The sequence below is a fragment of the Tachyglossus aculeatus genome, chromosome 6, assembly GCF_015852505.1.
Source record: "Tachyglossus aculeatus isolate mTacAcu1 chromosome 6, mTacAcu1.pri, whole genome shotgun sequence".
Taxonomy (NCBI): domain Eukaryota; kingdom Metazoa; phylum Chordata; class Mammalia; order Monotremata; family Tachyglossidae; genus Tachyglossus; species Tachyglossus aculeatus.
Genome location: NC_052071.1, coordinates 51602767 through 51628784, shown reverse-complemented (window position 1 = coordinate 51628784; position 26018 = coordinate 51602767). Strand labels below are relative to the sequence as shown.

At 39.9% G+C, this 26018-nt stretch overlaps 1 protein-coding gene across 4 annotated transcripts in view; it reads left to right on the top strand.

Annotated features, from left to right (window-relative positions):
• DIAPH2 (diaphanous related formin 2) overlaps positions 1 to 26018 on the top strand; it is a 786157-nt gene that overhangs the window by 154019 nt on the left and 606120 nt on the right. For all 4 annotated transcript variants that reach the window (XM_038747818.1, XM_038747822.1, XM_038747820.1 and 1 more), the window contains 3 exons: positions 22962 to 23036; positions 23113 to 23182; positions 25396 to 25532. In XM_038747818.1, coding sequence (XP_038603746.1) covers positions 22962 to 23036; positions 23113 to 23182; positions 25396 to 25532 — 282 coding nt within the window. The remainder of the gene's footprint in view (positions 1 to 22961; positions 23037 to 23112; positions 23183 to 25395; positions 25533 to 26018) is intronic.

The window sequence follows — 26018 nt, the reverse complement described above, 5'->3', positions numbered from 1 at the left end:
TGCATCTAAATATTATACTTAATGGGGATCTGTGTTTTTATTCAAATTATATTCAAATTGGTTTTGGAACAGGTCAGCATGTAAGACCTAGGAACAAAAAGTTGATATTCTCTGTGACCGGTGAATAAAAGCCCTTATAATTCAAGTAGGATCCTCAGGGAACTGTGTAATTCATCAAAATTGCTGGCATATGGAACAACAAAATTAAAGTTTTTTTTTTTCTTGATGAAATTGGAATAACTCAATAATTGCCACACTGTAGTACCAGGTTAATTTATGCATGGAAGAAGAAATTTCTTAGAGGAGAAAAAAATAATAAAATAGCATAAAACATTTCATTTCAAGTGCTCACATGATATTTAAGTGTGCGTGCAGAAGTTTTGAGGAAAAAAAACAAACTACTGGCAAAGTCATTTAAAATCTTGGCTCCAAATGGAAGGGCAAAATCTGGGAAGCAAATTGAAAAGAAAACGAAACCCCCATTGAAATACTCAATTTACCTTGATCTTATCTATCTCGCTTCTGATTCCTTGCCCTTGTCCTCCCTCTGGCCTGGAACTCACCTCTGCCCACCAATCTCCTACAGAAAACTAATCTCTACACCTTAATAGCCTTATTAAAATCACATCTCCGTAGAGAAGCCTTCCCTAATTAAGCCCTTTTTTCCCCTACTCTCTTCCCTTTCTGTGTCACCTGTGCAGTTGGCTTTATACCCTTTAAGCAGTTGATATTCACCTCACCCTTAGCCCCCACAGCACTTTATATAATGGCATTTATTAAGCGCTTACTATGTGCAAAGCACTGTTCTAAGCGCTGAAGCACTGTCAGCACTTCTGTGCATACCCGTAATTTGTTTATAATAATGTCTGTCTCTCCCTTTTTATTGCAAGCTCCTTGTTGGCAGCGAATGTGTTTACCAACTCTGTTAGATTGTACTCTCCCAAGTTATAATAATAGTGTTTTTTTTCTTTAATGGTACTTGTTAAGGACTTACTATTTGCCAGGTACTGTACTAAGCAGTGGGGTAGATACAAACTTATCAGATTGGACACAGCTGAATGGGGTAAATACAACATTATCCATTCAGTCATATTTATTGAGCGCTTACTGTGTGCAGAGCACTGTACTAAGCGCTTGGGAAGTGCAAGTTGGCAGCATTATAAGGTCCCACATGAAGCTCACAGTCTAGGTAGGAAGGCGAACAGAATGAAATCCCCATTTTGCAGATGAGGCAACTGAGGCACAGAGATGTCAAGTGAGTTGCCCAAGGTCACCCAGCAGGTAAATGGCGGAGCTGGGATTAGAATCCAGGTCTTCTCACTCCCAAACCTGTGCTCTTTTCATTTTCATTTTCCCCTCGTCCCCCTCTCCATCCCCCCATCTTACCTCCATCCCTTCCCCACAGCACCTGTATATATGTATATATGTTTGTACATATTTATTACTCTATTTATTTATTTATTTTGTACATATGTATTCTATTTATTTTATTTCGTTAGTATGTTTGGTTTTGTTCTCTGTCTCCCCCTTTTAGACTGTGAGCCCACTGTTGGGTAGGGACTGTCTCTACATGTTGCCAATTTGTACTTCCCAAGCGTTTAGTACAGTGCTCTGCACACAGTAAGCACTCAATAAATATGATTGATGATGATGATGATTAGGCCATGCTGCTTTTTCTACACATTAAGCTTGATAGTAAATGCTCAGTGTGAAGTTACTGTGTGCAGAGCATTGAACCCAGCACTTGGGAGGATAGTGTGTAGTTACTAGAAATAGTGCCTGCCTTCAAGTGGAGATATTAAAATCATTTGTCAATAGCAAGAAGGAAAGTGGATATAGAAGTGATTGCCTAAGTAATAGTAATAATTACCATTGATTCATTCATTAGAGAATCAGCATGGCTCAGTGGAAAGAGGCCGGGCTTGGGAGTCAGAGGTCATGGGTTCTAATACCGGCTCCGCCACATATCTGCTGTGCGACCTTGGGCAAGTCACTTAACATCTCTGTGCCTCAGTTCCCTCATCTGTAAAATGGGGATGAAGACTGTGAGCCCCACGTGGGACAACCTGATCACCTTGTATCCCCCCAATGCTTAGAACAGCGCTTTGCACATAGTAAGCGCTTAACACATACCATCATTATTAATAGGTAGGTACCAAAGTGCTAAAGGGAGTTGAATATTACACATCTTTAATTAGGGCTGTTCAGACTGAAAGGTTGCTCAAATGGATGCTGTTTGTTGTTTCCCTATCAGCAGGAGACTACTTTTTAAAAAGAAATTGGAATTCAGTTTCATCATCATCATCAATCGTATTTATTGAGCGCTTACTATGTGCAGAGTACTGTACTAAGTGCTTGGGAAGTACAAATTGGCAACATATAGAGACAGTCCCTACCCAACAGTGGGCTCACAGTCTAAAAGGGGGAGACAGAGAACAAAACCAAACATACTAACAAAATAGAATAGATACGTACAAACAAAATAAATAAATAAATAGAGTAAAAAAAATATGTACAAACATATATACAGGTGGTGTGGGGAAGGGAAGGAGGTAAGATGGGGGGGATGGAGAGGGGGACGAGGGGGAGAGGAAGGAAGGGGCTCAGTCTGGAAAGGCCTCCTGGAGGAGGTGAGCTCTCAGCAGGGCCTTGAAGGGAGGAAGAGAGCTAGCTTGGCGGATGGGCAGGGGGAGGGCATTCCAGGCCCAGGGGATGACGTGGGCCGGGGGTTTCATATTGAGGAGATGTGCAGGAGTGGGAGTAGCTGCGGCTGGACCGTTCAAACTGGTAAAATGGTCCATTTCTCCCGTTGCACACAGTGATGGCCTGTGAGTGAGATGGCTGCAGGTTCAGTCTGGACACGGAACAGAATGTGCTGGGAGAGGTCTCCACCCCAGGCTCTCCTATGGCCTCACTCTGCCTGTGAGCCTCCGTTGAGTGTGGAATGTAGGTTAGCTTTTTCAGACGTTTGGGTGGGAGAGAGAGGGATTCCTTTTCCTATCTTGCCTAAAGTAAAAAATAACGAAAATGAAAAAAAAATTCCACTACTACTACTAATAATGGCATTTATTAAGTGCTTACTGTGTGCAAAGCACTGTTCTAAGCGCTGGGGAGGTTACAAGGTGATCAGGTTGTGTCCCGGGGGCTCACAGTCTTAATCCCCCTTTTACAGATGAGGGAACTGAGGCACAGAGAAGGTAAGTGACTTGCCCAAAGTCACACAGCTAAGTGGCGGAGCTGGGATTTGAACCCATGACCTCTGATTCCACAGCCCGGGCTCTTTCCACTGAGCCATGCTGTTTCTCAATATAAAAGGAATATAAAATATAAAAGGAAACCAAAAAAATAGAAGAACGATATTTCATTTTTGCCGATTCTTTTCCTTCACTTGTCCTTCAGAAGACCCCTCCCACCTTATCCGTCTAGGTGTACTAATAATGGTAATGGCATTTGTTAAGCGCTTACTATGTGCAAAGCACTGTTCTAAGCGCTGGGGAGGTTATAAGGTGATCAGGTTGTCCCACAAGGGGCTCCCAGTCTTCATTCCTGTTTGACAGATGAGGGAACTGATGCACAGAGAGGTTAAGTGACTTGCCCAAAGTCACACAGCTGACAAGTCCTTAGAACAGTGCTTTGCACATAGTAAGCGCTTAACAAAGGCCGTTATTATTAAGTGGCGGAGTCAGGATTTGAACCCCTGACCTCTGAGTCCCAAGCCAGGACTCTTGCCACTGAGTTAGTCTCTCTTTCTCTTTTTTGGGAGTCAGATCCCCGGATGTGAATCCTAGGATAATAATAATAATAATAATAATAATAATAATAATAATAATAATAATAGCATTTGTTAAGCGCTTACGATGTGCAGAGCACTGTTCTAAGCGCTGGGGAGGATACAAGGCGATCAGGTTGTCCCACGTGGGGCTCACAATCTTCATCCCCATTTTACAGATGAGGTAACTGAGGCCCAGAGAAGTTAAGTGACTTACCCAAAGTCACACAGCTGACAAGTGGCAGAGCTGGGATTTGAACCCATGACCTCTGACTCCCAAGCCTGGGCTCTTTCCACTGAGCCATGCTGCTTCCCCCTGTGGAAAAACCTAATGATCTTGTATCTACCCCAGGGCATGGTGCTTGATGACTTGACACCTGTCCACATATTTTGTTGTCTGTCTTCCCCTTAGACTGTGAGCCCATTGTTGGGTAGGGACCATCACTATATGTTGCCAACTTGTACTTCCCAAGTGCTTAGTACAGTGCTCTGCACACAGTAAGCGCTCAATACAATTGAATGAATTAAAATACTAAGTACTTGACAAAACCCACAATTATTATTATTACTGTCATTAGCACGTACCACAATTATTATTATTATTTTCTTTCCCATTCAGGGATTCACACCCAGGCCTCAGCTTCTAAATTGTACACATAACCTCATCAGTGGCAATTAGGGACATCTGACCGTCCTCATAAAGATGTTCAAGAAGCATTTTCTCTTTGTTCATGCTGCATCTTTCCCCACTTCAAAGGAAAATTTTGCTCTTAATTGAGCTGGGATGTTCTGATATCAATCATTGGTATTTATTGAACACTTACCGTGTGCGGCAGACTGTACTAAGCACTTGGGTGAGCGTGGTACAGTGGAGTTGGTATGCATAAACCTTGCTCTCAAGGAGCTTACAATCTTTGGGTCGCGCAGAGCCTGATCCAGTTTCTCCATGCTTGGAGCCTAGCTCAATACCAGATATGGTGCTTAAACGGAAAAACCTGGAGGCAAATTGGTACAGTCCCAAAACTTCGTGTTTGTGAAGATTCAAACTGGCGCAAATTTGCATAAATAGTGAATGGCTGTGTTTCTTTTGAAAGTTGTTTCTAAAATTGCATTGCACCTTTAGCAAGTGCTGTATCCCACTAGGACTTTTATATTTTATCTTTGCCTGGAATCTAATTCTGTGCCAATCTCACGGCATGCTTTCTCTACTTTTTTCTTTGTGATGGTTGCTTCCTCTGCCGGTATTCGCAAACAGGTGCAAAAGATAAAAGATCCTCTAAAGTTTATAATGGTTCAGACACCTTTTTGGCATTGCCTTAGTTCCGGTTACAGTCCTGATTTCATTGGTTTCTTTTTCCTCTTTGAGATTAAAAAAATATATATGCTCTGAAAGTATAAAATGTTATTATTACCATTTTATCGTAATTATAATAATTATGCCTGACAGTGATATTTCCCATAAAATGATTTTAGGAAGAAAAGTGCTCTTTATGAAACATAGCATTAGAGAAGACTGCTTTGAATGGCTATTAATAAAGACGAACCAGCATGTAAAAATATACAAAGACTTTTGATTTTGAGTGGCTTTTTAAAGTTGAAATGTACTGAGGCCAGTGAAAATATTCCTTAGTACAACACGCTTTTAAAGATTTTCCCCAGGGTTATTAAAACTTATCTAAAGGAACACTTCTAAGGTGGAAGAGGGAGAATTGTGGACTGACTTGAAAATGAGCATATATTTTAGTTAATGCTTCATTATATAGTACATCGTACTTTAGAATCTTAGGATTTACACGTCTGTAATGAAGAAATTCTAGGTTTATTCAATCATTTGTCTGAAGGGCTGTGTTAATAAAATTTCAGTCAGAACTGTAGGGAAGATCTTTTCTTTGCTAAATTCCACATGGTGTTCAGAATGATGCAGAACAGATATTTTGTATTTGTTAGTGAAGGCATGATGCTGGACTCATTTCAACTAGCAAACCTTGAATACGCTCCTTAAATGGGAGTGTATTTTAGTCTATAGGAATATAAGTATCCTCATCTGTAAAATGGAGATTAAGATTGTGAGCCGCACAATCAGGTGGGACAACCTGATCACCTTATATCCTCCCCAGCGCTTAGTACAGTGCTTTGCACATAGTAAGCGCTTAACAAATGCCATTATTATTATTATTATTATTATAAGTATTCTGAATGGTGATGAATGCACAAACTGCAGAGGGGTAGTCGGAGGTGGTGTGACCAGGCTCCAGCCGAGGGGGACCTTCTTCTGGTATGGACGGTAGTAATAATTGTGATATTTGTTGAGCGCTTACTACATGCCAGGCAGTGTTTTATAAGCACTGGGGCAGATACAAGTTAATCAGTTTGAACCCAGAACCTGTCCCATGTAGGGTCCACCAGCTTAATCCGCATTTTACAGATGAGGGGACTGAGGCACAGAGAAGGGAAGTGACGTCCCCCAGGTCACACAGCAGACAAGTGGTGGAGCTGGGATTCGAACCCAGGTCCTTCTGACTCCCAGGCCCGGGCTCTAGCCACTAGGAGGCGCTGCTTCTGCCACGTGGTGGAGCTGACCTCAGAGACCCTTCCCTCCCTTCAATTTTCCCTCTCTTCTAGCAAGCGCTTAGTACAGTGCTCTGCACGCAGTAAGTGCTCAATCAATGCAATTGAATTCATTCATTCATTCAATCGTATTTATTGAGCCCTTACTGTGTGCAGAGCACTGTACTAAGCGCTTGGGAAGTACAAGCCAGCAACATATAGAGACGGTCCCTACCCAAAAATGGGCTCACGGTCTAGAAGGGGGAGACAGACAACAAAACATGTAGACAGGTGTCAAAACCGTCAGAATAAACAGAATTAGAGCTATAGGTACATCATTAATAAAACAGAGTAGTAAATACGTACAAGTAAAATAGAGTAATGCATCTATACATGAATGAAGTGAGGGTATAGTCCATCTGATGTCATCTGTAAAATGGGGATTGGGACTGTGGGTCCCACGTGGTATAACCCGATTACCTTTTATCCCCCCCCCCACCCCCGCACTTAGAACAGATTTATTTTGTACAGATTTATTACTCTATTTATTTTACTCGTACAGATTTACTATTCCATTTATTTTGTTAATGATGTCCATCTAGCTTTACTTTTATTTCTCCTGATGACACCTGACCACATGTTTTGTTGTCTGTCTCCCGCTTCTAGACTGTGAGCCCGTTGTTGGGTAGGGACCATCTCTGTATGTTGCCAACTTGTACTTCCCAAGTGCTTAGTACAGTGCTCTGCACACAGTAAGCGCTCAATAAATATGAATGAATGAATGAATGAATGAATCAGTGCAGTAACCCAGTCTGGGAATAGAGCTCCGGGCAGCCCAAATTGGGTAGCAACCAGTGCCGTATGCGGGACCTTCAGCTGGGATTCTTCCATCACCCACAGCTCGTTCAGTTCCAGAGCCCTTCTGCAGGCACCAAACAGCCTCGATCTCCAGGGCCGCTCGCCGCCAAACTTACAGTTCGGGGCTGTTGGTGCTACCCAGTTGACTCAGATTGCAGAAAACCGGGTTGGAATTGGAATTTACAGTTACTTTGTTTCAGGGCAGGATTGGTGAAAACGCTACTACTGGTAGTGTTCTTCCTCAAGGAGCGCTTTCCTTTTTCAGTAATGAATATCGTATTGCTAATATTGGAGACTGATGTTTACCAATCCATCAGTGCTGAGCCTGTGTAGCAGCGTGGCTCAATGGAAAGAGCATGGGCTTTGGAGTCAGGGGTCATGGGTTCAAATCCCAGCTCCGCCAATTGCCAGCTGTGTGACTTTGGGCAAGTCACTTAACTTCTCTGGGCCTCAGTTCCCTCATCTGTAAAATGGGGATGAAGACTGTGAGCCCCTAGTGGGACAACCTGATCACCTTGTAACCTCCCCAGTGCTTAGAACAGTGCACCCCCTCCTTCCCCTCCCCATCCCCCCTGCCTTACCTCCTTCCCTTCCCCACAGCACCTGTATATACAAATATATGTTTGTACATATTTATTACTCTATTTGTACATATTTATTGTCCTTTTTGTTTCCCTTTGACTGTGAGCCCACTATTGGGTAGGGACTGTCTCTATATGTTGCCAACTTGTACTTCCCAAGCGGTTAGTACAGTGCTCTGCACACAGTAAGTGCTCAATAAATACAATTGATGATGATTTATTCTATTTATTTTATTTTGTTAATATGTTTTGTTTTGTTGCTGTCTCCCCCTTCTAGACTGTGAGCCCGCTGTTGGGTACGGACTGTCTCTATATGTTGCCAACTTGTACTTCCCAAGCGCTTAGTACAGTGCTCTGCACACAGTAAGCGCTCAATAAATGCAATTGAATGAATGAATGAATGAATGAATCAGTCATCAGTGGTATTTATTTGAGGGTTTATAGTAGGCAGAGGGCTTTACTGATCGCTTGGGCGAGTACAAAACAGCAGTTGATAGACTTGATCCCTGCTAAGGAGGAGCTTAAAGTCTGTGGGGGTGACAGATATTAAGATACCGCACTCCTCTGTCACTGAGCTGTAGTCCAATTTTTAATAATAATAATAATAATAATAATAATAATAATAATAATAAGTATTTGTTAAGTGGTTGCTATATGCCAAGCACTGTTCTAAGCACTGGGGTAGATACAAGGTAATCAAGTTGTCCCACGTGGGGTTCACAGTCTTACTCCCCATTTTACAGATGAGGTAAATAAGGCACAGAGAAGTTAAGTGACTTGCCCAAGTCACACAACTGATAAGTGGCGGAGTCGGGATTAGAACCCACAACCTCTGACTCCCAATCCCGGGCTCTTGCCACTAAGCAATTCTTCATTTCGTCCACATCCTCTCTGAAAATGTGAGCCTATTTGGGTGCTACTAGCAGATACTGTAATTTATCATGTTTTTGCACAAACATTTTAACTTTGTTTAGTTCAGGCTTAGTGTCTGAATACCCCAAAAATGTGCATTCACATCATCAGTACTGTAAAATGCAAAAGAGCTATGGAGATGGTGCTGCTGGATTTTTGCATTGATGTGGCTATAAAGAGCAATTAACACTGCATTTAAGTTTAGTGGCGGATGCTAATTTGAACTTTGCAATAAACTATTAAGATATTTAACACCTCAGTGTCACAGAACAGAGTAAAGAAAGATGGGAAATTTGAATTACAAATAACTGAAATCTGAATTTTTTAAAAAAATTTAAGTGCGTTGGCTGGTAGTATTTACCGTGTTCAAGCTAAGGGAATGCAAAGTATAAACATCAGATGAGAAATAAAGAAAAGTCTGTCCAAACAGTTTTCCTGGTAAAGGAGTGGCATCTGCTTTCATAGCAGAAATTTAAAATTTAAGTGGTATGCGTGGCATGCACTGCAAATTGAAACTGAGCTTGAGGAAAAAACCAGCATTTGGATCTCTCCAGACTTCTTAGACCTGCATCAGGCTTTTCTGACTTGGTCTGTGGAGGTAAAAGGATGCCAAAAATGTATTTCTAGTCTTGGAAGCAAACACATATGTAAGGGTTTTAGAAAATAAAGTGAGCCTTTCTGGTTGGTGTTGTACTGGAAAATTAAGGGGAGCTTGTTTTGGGCAGGGAATGTATCTGTTTATTGTTGTATTTTACTCTCCCAAGCACTTAGTACAGTGCTCTGCACACAGTAAAAGCTTAATAAATATGATTGAATACATTAATGAATAGAATCATATATATATATATATATTATATACATATATATAAATGTGTATATATTTGAGGTGAAAGTATTTTATCCAGGTAATTGTACTCAAGGTACATTTTGAATTATCCAATTTTATGAATGAGGATGATCTTTCGTTTGGTGTCCGGGAATTTTAAGGTGTACATATTATAATGAAAGTTACTTTTGAATTAAATGATATGCACAGAGTCCAACTTTTAATAGGTTATTAACATCTTCTAGGGAAGTATGTTCTAGGGAATGAAATAAGTACTAGCCTTTTGTGCTATTTGAAATAAATATTACTTGTCGTGCAATCTAAATTCTCCATAGACACATATAAGTGGAATTGATGAGCTTTCAAATAAAGGTGGTTGTTAGAAACTCCTATTTGAATGCCTAACCAAGATGTTTCCACTGTGACTATTTAAACTAAGTGAAGTCAATATTTATAGATCAAAGCAATGATGATGAGACTTCAATCTGTATTTAAAAGGTAGAATATCAGATGGCTACAGGTGATGGTTATTGTGTTATGTGCTGAGGAGGTGGTTGTTAGATTAAGACGTGGTGAAAAGATCATTTAATTGGGAATTGCATCCTGGAGGCCATGGGATTAAATCAACCATATAATAAAACAAGCGCTTAGTACAGTGCTCTGCACACAATAAGCGCTCAATAAATACGATTGATTGATTGATTGTGGCATTAGGTAAGCATTTACCTTGTGCCAATCTTGTACTTAATGCTCGGGTAGGTACAAGATAATCGCCTTATCTTTCCACCCAAATCCTGTCATCCCCCTGTCTTTTCTGTCACTTGTAGACAATGCCACTATCCTTCTTATCTCACGTGCTGGAAGTAACCTTGGCGTTATCCTCTATTCATCTCTCCTGTCCAACCCTCATATTCAGTTTGTCACCCCAGCCTGTCAGGTCTGCTTTCACATCACTAAAATTCATCGTTTTCCCTCCATCCGAACTGCTACTATGCTGATGCAAGAACTTATCGTATCCCACCTTGATTGGTGCTGTGGCCTCCTTAGCTGACCTCCGTGCCTCCTGTCTCTCCCCACTCCAATCTATACTTCCTTCTGCTGCCTGGGTCGTTTTTCTAAATCAATCAATCGTATTTATTGAGCGCTTACTGTGTGCAGAGCACTGTACTAAGCGCTTGGGAAGTACAAGTTGGCAACATATAGAGACAGTCCCTACCCAACAGTGGGCTCACAGTCTAGAAGGGGGAGACGGAGAACAAAACCAAACATATTAACTAAATAAAATAGATATGTACAAGTAAAATAAATAAATAAATAAATAAATAAATAGATAAATAGAGTAATAAATATACATATTCTAAAGACAAAAAAAGTTCCATCCATGTTTCTCCACTCCTCGAGAACACCTAGCAGTTGCTTATCCACCTCTGCATCAAACAAAAGCTCCATACTATTGGCTTTAAAGCACTTGATGAGTTTGCCTCCTCCTATCTTATTTTGCTGATCTCCTATTACAGCCCAGCCCACACATTTTGCTCCTCACTGAACTTCTCTCTAGTTCGTCTTGCCGCTGACCTCTTTCCCACATCTGGCATCTGGTCTGGAACTCCTTCCCCATCCATTCATTCATTCAGCCGTATTTATTGAGCACTTAATGTGTGCAGAGCACTGTACTAATCCATATACACCATACCACCAATCCCCTGCCACCTTCAAAGTCTTGTCTCCTCCAAGAAGCCTTCCTCAGTTGAGCTCTCTTTTCCCTGGCTCCCGGTACTTTCAGTGGATCCTTTGGCCATTTGGTATTTGCCCCACAGCACCTATATGCATAGAGAAGGAGTGTGGCCTAATGGATAGAGCGTGGCACTTAGAAGGTCATGGGTTCTAATCCCAGCTCCACCACTTGTCTGCTGTGTGACCTTGGGGAAGTCACTTCACTTCTCAGGGCCTCAGTTACCTCATCTCTAAAATGGGCACTGCAACTGTTAGCCCCATGTGAGACAGAGACTGTGTCCAACCCGATTTGCGTGTATCCACACTAGTGCTTAGTACAGTGCTTGGCACATAGTAAGCACTTAACAAATACCACCATCACAGGCCTGGCAATCAGAAGGATCTGATTTCTAATCTCAACTCTGCTGTTTGTCTGCTGTGTGATCTTGGGTAAGTCACTTAACTTCTCCGTGCCCCAGTTACCTCAGCTGTAAAATGGAAATTAAGATTGTCAGCCCCATGTGGGACATGGACCGCAGTCAACCCATTTTTCCTGTATCCACCCCAGCACTTAGAACAGTTCCTGGCATATAATAAGTGCATAACAAATGCCACAGTTGTTATCATTACATATCTGTGAATGATATATATTAAATCTGCCTTCCCCCTCTAAATTATGAATTTGTGGACGGGAAATGTGTCTACCAACTCTGTTGTACTCTCCCAAGTGCTTATAAAGGGCTCTGCACACAGTAAGTTTGCAATCAGGTTGGACACGGACCCTGTATCACTTGGGTCTTCCAGTCTAAGAGGGAGGGAGAGCAGATACTTGATCCCCATTTTATAGATGAATAAGTTGAGACACAGAAAACTTGTGATTTGCCCAAGGTCACACAACAGACCCTGCTTCTCTGGTTTTCTGCTCGGTGATCTTGGGCACATCACTTAACTTTTCTGTACCTCAATTCCCTCATCTGTAAAATGGGGATTAAAACTGTTAGTCCCATGTCGGACTTAGACTGTGTCCAACTTGATTAGGTAGTATCAGCCCCAGTACTTAGAATATAGTGTCTGGCACATAATGAATACCTAACAGATATTAAAAAAAAAAATCCAACCCCCCCCCCCAAAAAACAAAAAGAGCAGAGTTGTGATAATAATAATAACAATGGTGTTTGTTAAGTGCTTACTGTGTGCCAAGCACTGTTGTAAGCACTGGGGTAGATGCCAGGTAATCAGGTTGTCCCACATGGGGCTTACAGTCTTAATATCCATTTTACAGGTGAGGTAAGTAAGGCACAGAGAAGTTAAGTGGCTTGCCCAAGGGCACACAGCAGACAAGTGGCAGAGGCGGAATTAGAGTCCACGACCTCTGAATCCCAGGACTGTGCTCTTTCCACTAAACCACACTGCTTCTTATTAGATCTTATTAGATTAGATTCCAGGTCCTCTGATTCCCGGGCCTGGACTCTTTCCACTTGCTCATGATGCTTCTCATTTGATATGCATTCAAAGTTGTCTTTAAGTGGTTGACTAGTGAAGCATCTTCCTCTTGGTGCAACTTGAGAGAGGAAGACTGCAGGGCTGAAGCATTTGAGAATTGTGAAGGCCCCCAGCTTTCTTCTACTCAAGTCAGGAGCAGATTCTGGTTGAACAGACCCCAAGGGTGAAAACACAGTGGGTTTGGGGCAGGGCAGAATCAGGACAGCCCTGGAGAAATGCTGTAGGTTTGCAACATAAATGCAAATGTAACACAACATGAAGAAATCACATAGAGGAAGGGGAAGGGTGGAAAAACTTTTCCCCACCTCAGGGTGGCCAGATGCTCGAAGCCAACTCTGTATTCCTTCTGGGGAGTAGTTCAGCATTTTAATCGTGTTCAACCTTTTTGACAGTGCTTAACTACACTGAAGAACATTGGATTGCTTTGGGAAGAAACCGTACAAATGAAAGTATTTTAAAATTAAAATGGCAGGTAGCTACTTTTTTCACTAAACGTACCAACGTACTAAACGTAACATCTAGTTCTAGATGTTCTAGATGTTCACAGTCTAGCTCTAGACTGTGAGCCCGCTGTTGGGTAGGGACTGTCTCTATGTGTTGCCGACTTGTACTTCCCAAGCGCTTAGTACAGTGCTCTGCACACAGTAAGTGCTCAGTAAATACGATTGATTGATCTAGTAGTGATAACCTGGGTTCATAGGAGTAATGCAGTGCATTTTGTTTTCTCAGGATTTTTTTCTTTCGTACTATTGAGTAGCTATCATTTACAGTTTAGATTTCGGAGCTGTTCATCACCCGAGTTTAGACTCAGTCTCTAAGATTTTACTAAGCTAGGAAAGTCCTGTAGGTGGTATTCAGTATTAGGCTTAATGTAGCAGGAATGTAAAATAAGTGTGGCTAAAATAGACCCTTTGAGAGAGACCATATTTCTCTGTGTCTTTTCTTAGCATTTCCTGGAGCCACTATTTCCTCTTCAAACCAGGCTCGGGCTATGAGCGCTTCCTTTTCCTCTTCCTACATTTCTTTTTCCTCCCATCCGTATCTTCGCCTTCGGTTCTAGTCCTTTCCCATATTCTTCTTACCCTTTTCCCATCTTGAGTTGGCAGGGCCAGAAGGGGGTAAAAAGTTGTAGCTAAATGGGTTGGGTCTGCAGTTTAGCTGACCGTATCATTACTGAAGGTTGAAACCCGAGGCAGGAATGTGAGCCCACTGTTGGGTAGGGACTGCCTCTATATGTTGCCAACTTGTACTTCCCAAGCGCTTAGTACAGTGTTCTGCACACAGTAAGCGCTCAATAAATACGATTGATTGATTGATTGATTGATTGAATGGAGTCAGTGGACAGGACTTCCATAGACCTGGTTTGTTCTCACCTTCCCTTGCCTTCCAATGGTCTTTGGTGGCACCCGGTGGCCAGTTTTAGCCCAAATGTCGTACCCTGCTCTGAAAACGCTCTCTATTTTGGCTCAGCAGGTAGCTCGTTGAGCCTGTCAGGGTTTGTGCTCTTTTCTATATAGTCAAATATATACTTGAATAATTCTGCCATGTCTGTGTAACTTCAAAAAATATGGATTTCATTTGCAGAGGAAGACTAGCCTAGAAAAGATAATTTTTCAGATAGATTTCTCTGGGCAAAATGTAATGAGGATAGCAGCTATAGATTGACTGTCTAAAAGAGGGCCTTTGCTTTTAATCTCCTGAGAAGCTCTTATTATCAGTGAAATCCTTTCTGAGTTAGTGTACATTAAAAAAGGTATGTATTTAGGTGGGTGAATTCTTCATGTATTTAATAGCAGGTTTGATATGGATGTTTTTCTTCACTAAAAACATTGAAGTGTATTGAAATTCATCCATGCTGCAATTCATCCTCTCTGGAAAAGTCATATGTCTAGAATAAGCTTGCTTCCACCCACATCTGTGGAGTTGCTTTGGCCCGATTTACAAAGATACCCTATTTTCAGTGCCTTCATCAACTGGCAGGTATGGATTCAAAAATATTGCCAACAACAATTTTTTTTTTTTTGTCTGTAAATAGGCCTGGTTTCCTGAGGATTTTGCCACTTTTGAATTGAGCAATTAGAAGGACCCTAAAGAGTTTATTTTCATTAATGGAAAAGGAGTGGTCTTGTTCTTTCTGTTTTATTCATTTGCTTTTCCCCATTAGGTTTCTTAAAATAACAATGATAAAGAGTTTAGGTGTGTGTTAAAGGGGAAATGATACTTTTGAACTTTTTATTCTTGAAATCAGGTGGTTAATCTGATATTTTACCACCTTTCTGAATTCCCCAAGAAACTTCAAACTCTCGTTCATTTTATTCGATCTGGTGATTTGAGTTGTAGCTTGAGATTACAGCCGGGAATAGAACACCATTAGAGAGAAATACAGTCCTATGCACAGAACACATAACCCTCTACCCTAGCCATTAGCACTGCACAAACAGTGATAAAGCAGTGACATGACTAATATCGGACTCCTTCACATGAGACCGGTTGCCATTACAGCTCACAGAATTCAGTGTGAAATTCTTTTTATTTTAACCCTTTTGAAATACAGAAGTGGATTAAGATTTTCTGTACAAAGTGAGTACACCTAAACCCATGTTTGTACATATTTTAGCAACATCTCATTACAGATTAATTCCGATAAATGTATTATTTTGAACTCCTTTAACATCACATTTGTGCACAATCCAAGGTACAAACTACAGCTTTAATAGAGTTTTTAAAAATATACGTTTTTCTTGCTGATTTTGATATAACTAATGCAAAGTTAAAACTTTACATTTTTCAAATATATATTTGAATAATTCTTTCTGCCTTGTCTGTGTAACTTCAAAAAATATGGATTTCATTTGCAGAGTGAAGACTAATTAGCCTAGAAAAAATAATTTTTCAGATATATTTCTCTGGGCAAAATGTAATGAGGATAGCAGCTATAGATTGACTATCTAAAAGAGGGCCTTTGCTCTTAATCTCCTGAGAAGCTCTTATCATCAGTGAAATCCTCTCTGAGTTAGTGTGCATTAAAAAAGGTATATATTTAGGTGGGTGAATTCTTCATATATTTTATAGTAGGTTTGATATGGATGTTTTTCTTCACTAAAAACATTGAAGTGTATTGATACAGTGTTCAGATTCAGCACGTTAAATTAATTTTTGCTTCATTCATTCATTCAATCGTATTGAGCGCTTACTGTGTGCAGAGCACTGTACTAAGCGCTTATTCTGTGTAAAAAAATCTATTTTAAAAATACTACACTATATGATACATGCAGAGATTAGATGTTTAATTGAATTGCAGAATTTAATAGTCAGTGAACACTGTCTAATGATTGCTAGCTTACTTTGTTAATGGAAAATAGGTACATTTTGTGGGACAAAATATTATTTGAAAGAGAAACACCATTGAAAACTAAGTATAAATGGAAAAAATAGTAATAATAATAATTTTGATATTTAAATGCTTACTATGTTTCCTGTGCTGTACTAAACCCAAGGGTAGGTACAGGCTGGACACAGTCTCTATCCCACATGGCCTTCACAGTCCCCATGTTTATAGATGAGCGAAATAGGCACAGATAAATTAAATAATTTTTACAATCGAATCGTTTAATAAAAACATCACCTTTTGGAATGGTAACACATTGTTACCCAGGTGTTTTTCACAACTTGTGAATTTCTCTGAATATATGGATAATAAATCTTGGACTTTGTCCTGTTATTAACCTTTGGAAGTGAATTAACAGGTTTCTAGTAGTTGGGGTTTTTAATAAGTGTTAACCTAATTATACAGCTAAATCAACTTCAAAAAGGAAGTATTGTGCTCCCTAAAGTTTCATGCCTGATTTTCTCCCTTATTTATAAATGAGAAACTGGGTTATCTACATTTAAAAACAATATTCCCAAATGACTCCCATTCATCCAAATAAACCTCATATTTTTAGAAAAGCAAATATTTGTCATTATTACCTAGACTTCTGGTCCTGATTTTTTTCAACATTTATTTTATAATCCTGCCTGAAATTGATGATGGAACAGTCATCTTGAAATAAATCATTTCAAGATTAAGACAATTGGTTCAAGACTTCATGGCAATGTTCCCCCTGTACAATTTCTGAGTGGGAAGAATGGTTAAAACTGATCTAGCAGTGTTTTGTGCATAAATTGAATAGAGAAATCTCTTTAATTGTAAGCATGATTCTATTGATTCACATCCACGTCAAATGAGATGATGTAGAAGCATCATGGGACCATAAAACTCCGAAAATCCAATTTGATTTAATATCCTCAAATATTGGATCGAGTAAGGCATTACGGGGCAGAAAAACACTAATATTGGACTCAATCGATTGTATTTGAGTGCTTACCATGTGCAGTGCACTGTCCTAAGCATTTGGGAGAGTACAATATAACACTGTAACAGACAATTTCCCTTCCCACAACGAGCTTACAGTCTAGAGGGGGAGATAGACATTAATATAAATAAATTACAGATATGTTCATAAGTGCTCTGGGGCTGGTGTGGGGAGGAAGAATAAAGGAAGGAACTCCAACCCGATTTGCTTGTATCCACCTCAGTGCTTAGTACAGTGTCTGGCACTGTACTTTTAAGTGCTTAGCCAGTACCACAATTATTATTATAGGGTGATACAGAAGGGAGTGGAAGGAAAGAAAAAAAGGGCTTAGGAAAGGCCTGTTGGAAGAGATGTGCCTTGAATACTACATTAAATTTCTATTTTGTACATGATTACCAACAAGGTAGGAAAAGTTCTCAAGGCACTAAAATGTCATCCATTGGAACATCTTGTGTTTCTGTTGTACTTTCCCCAAGCATCTAGTTCAGTGCTTTACTACTACTACACATGTCCACGTACATGAAAATGACTAGGAAATGATGTAGTCCTTCATATTTGAAGGAGACACCACTGATGGTGAAATTCCCTTATGACTGTGTATATGGTCCAGGGCTTAGAACAGTGCTTTTCACATAGCACTTAATAAATGCTATTATTATTATTATTATGGCTGAATAGGGCAGTGAGTGACTCACAGTCCCAGCCACATTCATTCATTCAATCGTATTTATTGAGTGCTTACTGTGCAGAGCACTGTACTAAGCACTTGGGAAGTACAAATCAGAAACATTCCTGCATTGTGCATCCATTGTGTGGTGTGGCTCGATGTGTGCAGCTACTGACCCTGTTTTGGTTTTTGCCTCCTGGCCTCTTGATCTTTTCAAAACTCCTGTTCAAAAAGAGCCGTTCCTTTCCCCATGCTGCTCTATCCTCGGCAATTGACTCCCAGTTTTCAGCTGGGATAATAATGGTAATAATAATAATCATATAATTGTGGTATTTAAGAGCTTACTGTGTGTCAGGCACTATACTAAGCGCTGCGGTGGATACAAGCAAATCAGGTTGACACAGTCCCTGTACCACATGGGGCTCACAGTCCCAATCCCCATTTTACAGATGAGGTAACAGACACTGAGGAGTGAAGTGATTTGCCCAAGGCCAAACAGCAGGCAAGTGGCAGAGTCGTGGGGAAGAAACATTTGCTATTGGAATATTCCTCTGAAGAATCCAAATGAAATTCACCTCTGTGGAGAGGTGTCACAATAGTTCATTCATTCATTCAGTCAATCATATTTATTGAGTGCTTACTGTGTGCAGAGCACTGTACTAAGCACTTGGAAAGTACAATTTGGCAAAAAAATAGAGACAATGCCTACCCAAAAAATGGGCTCACAGTCTAGAAGGGAGGAGTCAGACAACAAAACAAAATGAGTAGATAGGCATCAATAGCATGGAGTTAATAATAGTTTGAAGTTAGCTCTGTCTTCAAGTTTACTGGTGAAAAGACTCACTCAGACCTCTTGCATACCTGCCTTATTTCTCCTCAGTGGTTTTGAGGGGAGGCTCAGAGACTAGTATAGGTCATAAGTATCAAATTTTAACTCCTTGTGATTGCGTGGATAGTTACAAACCAGCTTCACCATTTCCTGCTGCTTTTTAAAATTAGAAAATAAATCTAATTCAGAAATAAAGCCAAAGAATGCTTCAAGAAGTCCTTGAAGGAAAGAATATTACTTCATTCATTCATTCATTCAGTAGTATTTATTGAGCGCTTACTGTGTGCAGAGCACTGTACTAAGTGCTTCCAGACTGTGAGCCCACTGTTGGGTAAGGACTGTCTCTATATGTTACCAACTTGTACTTCCCAAGTGCTTAGAACAGTGCTCTGCACACAGTAAGCGCTCGATAAATACGATTGATTGATTGGAAAGTACAAGTCGGCAACATAATGGAGACGGTCCCTACAACGGGCTTGTTGTAGGTCATTTTCATTTTTATTTTAATGTTCTTAATTATTATATAATTTACACTGTGTTTTACTGACAGAGTGGAGTAGTTACTGAGTAAGGTAAGATTGCTTGCAGGATCTATTATTCTTAATTTGATTTGGGGTGTATCATGGTGGAATTGATACTCTGCCTTTCTGTTGGTTGCAGATTAAAAAAAGAAATCCTTACAAGTGAATCTTTTTCTCCTTCCACCCTCCTTATCCCAGACTGATTATCACATAGTCCTTTGAGAAAATATTTCATCATTCTGGATCGTTATATGCTTCAAATATATCATAGTTTGTAGCCCATTACCACTGTAATACCATTTTTTAAAATTTTCACATTGGAAATCAAAATTTCCTTTTAGTATTGTTTAACATCCACATAAATATATGGAAGAGCTCACCTCCTCCAGGAGGCTTTCCCAGACTGAGCCCCCCCCTTTTCCCTCTCCTCCTCCCCTCCCCATCGCCCTCCCCATCCTTCCCTCTGCCCTACTTCCTTCCTCTTTCCACAGCACTTGTGTGTATATATGTACATATTTGTTACTCTATTTATTTTATTAATGATATGTATATAGCTATAATTCTATTCTGATGGTATTGACACCTGTCTACTTGCTTTGTTTTGTTGTCTATCTCCCCCTTCTAGATGTGAGCCCATTGTTGGGTAGGGACCGTTCTCTATATGTTCCCGATTTGTACTTTTCAAGGGCTTAGTACAGTGCTGTGCATACAGCAAACGCTCAATAAATACGATTGAATGAATGGATGAGTGAATGAACAAAGTTTGAGTTATGTGTGTTCTTCTTTGAAACAGTACTTTGTTGCCATTGTTCTAGTAGAAAATAGTGTTCTGTTTTAACAAGATTACGTTCACTAATAGGTGCTTCTGTTGATAATAGTGAGTTAGCATCGCCCATGAAGATTAGTTTATCTGTAAATTAGGGAATTTAATTATTACCTCTAATTATTACTTCCAGCCTGTCAGCCTGTCACAAGTGTCTCATCTGCATTCATTTACATTTTTGAAGTGCCAGAGTTTCATGGAAGGCAGAATGCTCATGCAGATTATTATTTCTGTTCCCGATATTGTTATATTGTACATATCTACCTAAGTGAGTAAACCTGGCTACTATTCCACGCCGGCGCACTAGCCCTGGCCTCTGCTCCATAGCCCATATTCAGGTTTATTTGGCTGTGCTCCCTCTTGCTGACCCCTTTCTTTTACGGTATTCATTCTTACTATGGTCCAGGCCCTGGACTAAGTGCGGAGGTAGATACAAGCTAACCTGGTTGGACACAGCCCCTGTCCCATTTGGGGATCACAGTCTTAATCTCCATTTTGCAGATGAAGAAACGGAGGCACAGAGAAGCGAAGTGACTTGCAAGGTCACACAGCAGACAAGTGGCAGAGCCAGGATTAGAATCCATGTCCTTCTGATTCCCAGGCCCGTGCTCTATCCACTTTGGCCGTGCCACTTTTCAAACATTGTCTGCCGCTTTTCAAACATTGTCCTTTGTAGGTTGTTTCCTACTGTATAGTAGTTAGAAGGCATGATGGAAACCAAAATACATTACCTTTCAAATGTGTAGCTACTGTACCGGCAAATTACTATGTGACAAAGCACTACACTACATTCTGGTGGAGATTTAAGAAAACCATGTTCGACACAATCCGTTTTCCACATGAGGCTCACGTGCCAGGAAGGAGGGAGAATAGATACTGAATCCCCATTTTGCAGATAAGGAAATCTGTGCACGAAGAAATTGAGAGCTTTGCCCAAGATCACGCAGCAGACAAGTGGGAGAGCTGGGGTGGAACCCAGGTGCTCTGACCTCCAGGACAAGCTCTTTCTGTTAGGCCGCACTGCTTTCTGTGCTCCAGCAATAATACTTAAATTTTTATTTCATTACATTCTAAAGCAGCTTCCTATAATCTTCCCCTGCCCTTACATCCCTATGAAGTAGGGAGGGAAAAGGCTTATTATATTCATTTTACAGGTTAGAACGCCAGAACCAGAGGGGGTTAATAGAGTAATCAGTGAATATTAGAATGGAGGACTAAAACCCCGCTGTCATGAATCTGAGCAGAAAACTTTTCATTTCCACGTGGCCTCTAATTCATTATCACTCTGCAATAGTTGGATGGGAAATGCTTATTTGTGTCGTGGGGAAGCAGACCATTTAAAAATATACTTATTGGACTAAAACAGTGCTTGGAAAGACAAGTCAGCGACTGCAGATTGTGGCTCAGTCAATCAATCAATCAGTCGTATTTATTGAGCGCTCACTATGTGCAGAGCACTGTACTAAGCACTTGGGAAGTACAAATTGGCAACACATAGAGACAGTCCCTACCCAACAGTGGGCTCACAGTCTAAAAGGGGGAGACAGAGAACAGAGAACAGACAGAGAACAGAACCAAACATACCAACAAAATAAAATAAATAGGATAGAAATGTACAAGTAAAATAAATACATAAATAGTTTGCTCAGAGAGGAGCAAACTGTATCCGTGGTCGTGGGAAGCAATTATAAGCACATGAAAGCATCATAAAGATCTGCCCCCTCCCCTTGTTGCTACAGTCCCTTGCCCTCCTACTTAATACCCATTCAGGGTTTGCTTTCTGGGAAGAATTCAATCCCCAACTCCTAAAATGACAATTTTTTTTAGGGGGGGGGGGGGGAGGGATTCCAAATGTAAGAATAAAGAATGTATTTCCACTTGCTACATTTTAATATTTGTTAAAAAAAAAGTGTATTGAGGTGTGCTTTGGATACTACTCTCAACATTCTGCCACAGGAGCAATCAATCAGTGGTATCTATGGGGCAATTCCTGTGTGTAGAGCATTGTATTAAGTACCCGGAACAGTACATATAGTTGGTGGCCAGGATCCAGCCCGCAAGAAGCTTAAGTCTAGATGAAACCTAGTAGCACCGTAATTTTTGAGTATTTTATTTTGCCCCTGTTTTTAGTTTTATATTTGAAATAATGTTTTCAGTTTAAATTTTTCTAAAATAATTGTGGTTTAGGTGAGTAACCATTACAGTGAAGATGGCAGTAGTCTTGCTGAGCGTTTATCTAGATTTTGCCAAAATGCAGGGGAAGAACTGGACTGTGATGTTTGGCTCTACATTCCGGATATCAAGGCATGCCATTTAATATGGCAGGAATTATTGTGGAGAAAATATGACTTTGCCATAATTAGAGTTCTTATCTCTTTAGTGCTTCAATTCCTATGTTTTTATTCAAGTAAAGAATTTAGTTAGTCCTAAAACAAAAATAAGTTCATCCCCATTCTACTTCGGCATATTTTAAAAATCTTACCCGTCTTACACAAATTTCATTTTTTCTGTTAAAAACCTCCCAGTTTTTACTTTAGCAGACTTATGTAGAAATTTATTTTTAGAACAAAGCTTAGGGACTTTTATTACTTTTTTCAACAGACCTATTTCCCAAGACCAGTGTACTTGGCCTGTACCATTTCAATACCTAGAATTATTTTCTGGCTGACATCACCCCCTCAAATAATTCATTGTACTTATGGAAAATGTCGTGCAAGTGATCAGATCTCATATTATACTTTTACCACAGACAAGTTATTGGCATATAGGCTTCTGTTCAGATCCTCACTTGAATGACTTAAACTTATCAACGGGAAAAAAATTGATATTTTAGACTGTTAAACCAATTGAAAGTTATCTCTGTGTTAAAGTAATGACTTCTCATTTTAGTATTGAAATAAAAGTAAAGATAACATGACTGTTACATAGGATTACTGCTCTTACCATTTAAGTGTATGATGAAATACATCTTATTAGGCACTCTTGCCTCAAAGTGGGTTTCTTGTATCCAAAATCATCATAATTTAAAATTTTATCTGAACTTTTGTATTTTTGCAGCTGGGTAAATAACTTTGGCCATGAAGGTCTTGGACTCTTATTGGACACCCTGGAAAGACTCCTGGACAAAAAACAGTAAGAATAAATTACTCATTTTAATTAAGCTTGTGGAAATTTTGAGATGTTTTGTAACATATTTGTTTTCGTTCAGGCAAGAAAGTATTGACAAGAAGAATCAGCATAAGCTTATACAGTGCCTCAAAGCATTTATGAATAATAAGGTAAGAGAATATGCTTATATTTACTGAAGCACTGAGTCAAATAAACCACCAAGTTTGAGAAATGTGTCTCTTTTGGAGAAATTTTTTCCTTACTGAAGTGATCTGGCATATGGTATGTAAATTAAGAACACCATTTTGGGCTCAGAGCAAAATCCCCCATATTCCCAAACCTGCTCAGACCGTTATACATTATCGCTCATTTGAATCAATCAGATATTTCAGGCTCCAACAGGCACCATACTATATTGAGTAGAGGCTAGAAAGCCAGTTCAGAAGAAGATTCCTGTCCTCTTGCAGTTTATAAGCCAACGTTAAATTGATTAGATTGTAAACTCCTCAAGGGGAGGGAAATTGTCATGTATTTCTGTTGTCTGTTGCCAAAAACTTAACGGTCAGGATAAAAATACGAATGACATGCCCAAATGTTGGAAGAGGAAAGCATCGTGGCTTAGTGGAAAGAGCAGGGACCTAGAAGATGGAGAACCTGAGTGTTATTCCGGCTCTGCCACTTGTCTGCTGTGTGACCATGGGCAAATCACTTAACTTCTCTGAGCCTCGTTTCCTTCATCTGTAAAATGGGGATTAAGATTGTGAGCCTCATGTGGGACAACCTGATTACCTTACCCAGCGCTTACAACAGTGCTTGTCCCATAGTAAGCGCTTAACAAATGCTATTACTATTATTATTATTTTTTTTATATTTGGCCCATAGTAAGCACTTAACAGTGTTGCCTAGTGGTAAGAGCATAGGCTTGGGAGTCAGGGGCCTGGGTTCTAATCCTGACTGTACCACTAGTCTGCTGTGGCACTGTGGGCAAGTCACTTAACTTCTCTGTGCCTGTTTCCTCATCTGCAAAATGGGGATTCAGTACCTTGTTTCCCTCCTATGTAGATTGAGAGCCTCATGTGGGACCTGATTACCTTTTATCTACACCAGTGCTTAATACGTAGCAAGCACTTTAAAAATACCACTTTTATTGTTTCTATTATTAACAAATATTGTTAATTATAGTAAGCACCTAGTGCACTGCACACAGTAAACATTCAACATATGTTGAATTGTCATTCAACAGAGAAGCAGCATGGCTCAGTGGAAAGAGCCCGGGCTTTGGAGTCAGAGGTCATGGGTTCATATCCCTGCTCCACCAGTTGTCAGCTGTGTGACTTTGGGCAAGTCACTTCACTTCTCTGTGCCTCAGTTACCTCAACTGTAAAATAGGGATGAAGACTATGAGACCCCATGGGACAACCTGATCACCGCCCCAGCGCTTAGAACAGTGCTTTGCACATCATAAGCGCTTAGTAAATGCCATTATTATTATTATTATTATTATTATATGCTGTTGATAATGTAAATAAGCATAAAGCCCACATGAGAGTCATGTAAACATATAAGGGAAATGAGCAGAAAGGATAGAATCAGTAGATGGTATTCACTGAGTGCTTACTATGTGCAGAGCACTGCACAGAACACCTGGGAGAGTATAATACAACAGTATTAGTAGACACATTCCCTGTCCACAAAGAATTTTTTTTTTTATAATGGCATTTATATACTCAAGTGATAAGAGTAATTGAAACTGCTTACTTTATGTGTCCTTATCTCCCCCTTGTATATATTTTTTTCTGGCCAAGTGAACTCCTCATTACCCAATTCTTATATCAGCGCCACTGCTTTTACTATCCTGTCCTGTTCTTCCTTTACTATTTCACCTTGACTGATTATACGTTTGCCATCTACGGAAATCACACCTTTTCCAGTAAGGACTTTCCTGAGCATATCAGTTAATCAGCGGTATTTATCAAGTGCTTACTGTGTGCAGAGCACTGTACTAAAAGTTTAGGAGAATTTAATGCAATAGAGTTTGTTGAGCTGTTGAGGATATGCTGATCGTAGGATTTTTTCATTCATCCCTTAAATCGGGTATATGTAGCTCCATAACTGAACTTCTGAATTCCATTGGTTTTCATTGCCTGTCACTTTCACTCTCTGTCTAATGATATGGATCGGTCTGTCTGGCAAAATCGTAATTCAGTGTGGGTAGTGACCTCTTATGCAGCATGGCTTTTCAACGACCTCTAGTTCCAGGTTCGTAATATGAGTCTACTGTTTTGCCATTTAAAGTTAAATGATGTATTCTATAGGTTTTCTGAAAGGAGACTGTTGAGAGTATTACGTTTGATTCAATACACTGTTTTCTTTTCTTTTAAAGTTTGGATTGCAAAGGATCCTAGGAGATGACAGAAGCCTTTTATTGTTGGCAAGGGCGATCGACCCAAAACAACCCAACATGATGACTGAAATAGTAAAAGTGCTTTCTGCTATTTGCATTGTTGCAGAAGAGAATATGTAAGTAATAATGCAGTTCTGAAATATAAGACTAATGAGATGACATATTTTTGGGTGTTTTCCTAGTATTGAAAAATAAAGAGAATGAAAAAAAACAAATTTCAGGAAACATTATTATGTATTTGATTGCTTTTCCTAGCCTGGGGATTAGTATTTTCAATTGATAAAATCTTAAAAGTTGGTGAGTATCAAAAGTTTGAGCATTTAAGGCAACATTCTTATGCTGTGTCTTGTGCTGTGTTCAGTCAATTTTATAAATAATTTAGAGTGAAGTATGCTTCCATTGCAAGGAAAGACATTTACTTTTTACCAGAGTTTTACTTTTTACCAGAGTTTCTGTCTGTATAATGAACAGGTGCACCAAGTAATTGCTGAACTTTCCATTTCACTTTTCTCAGGTAGACTCACCCTCAGATTGTTGGATTCAAAATATAAATCCCCTTTCTATATGTCTGAAGAATGGGAGAAATGGCTTTTCATATTTGG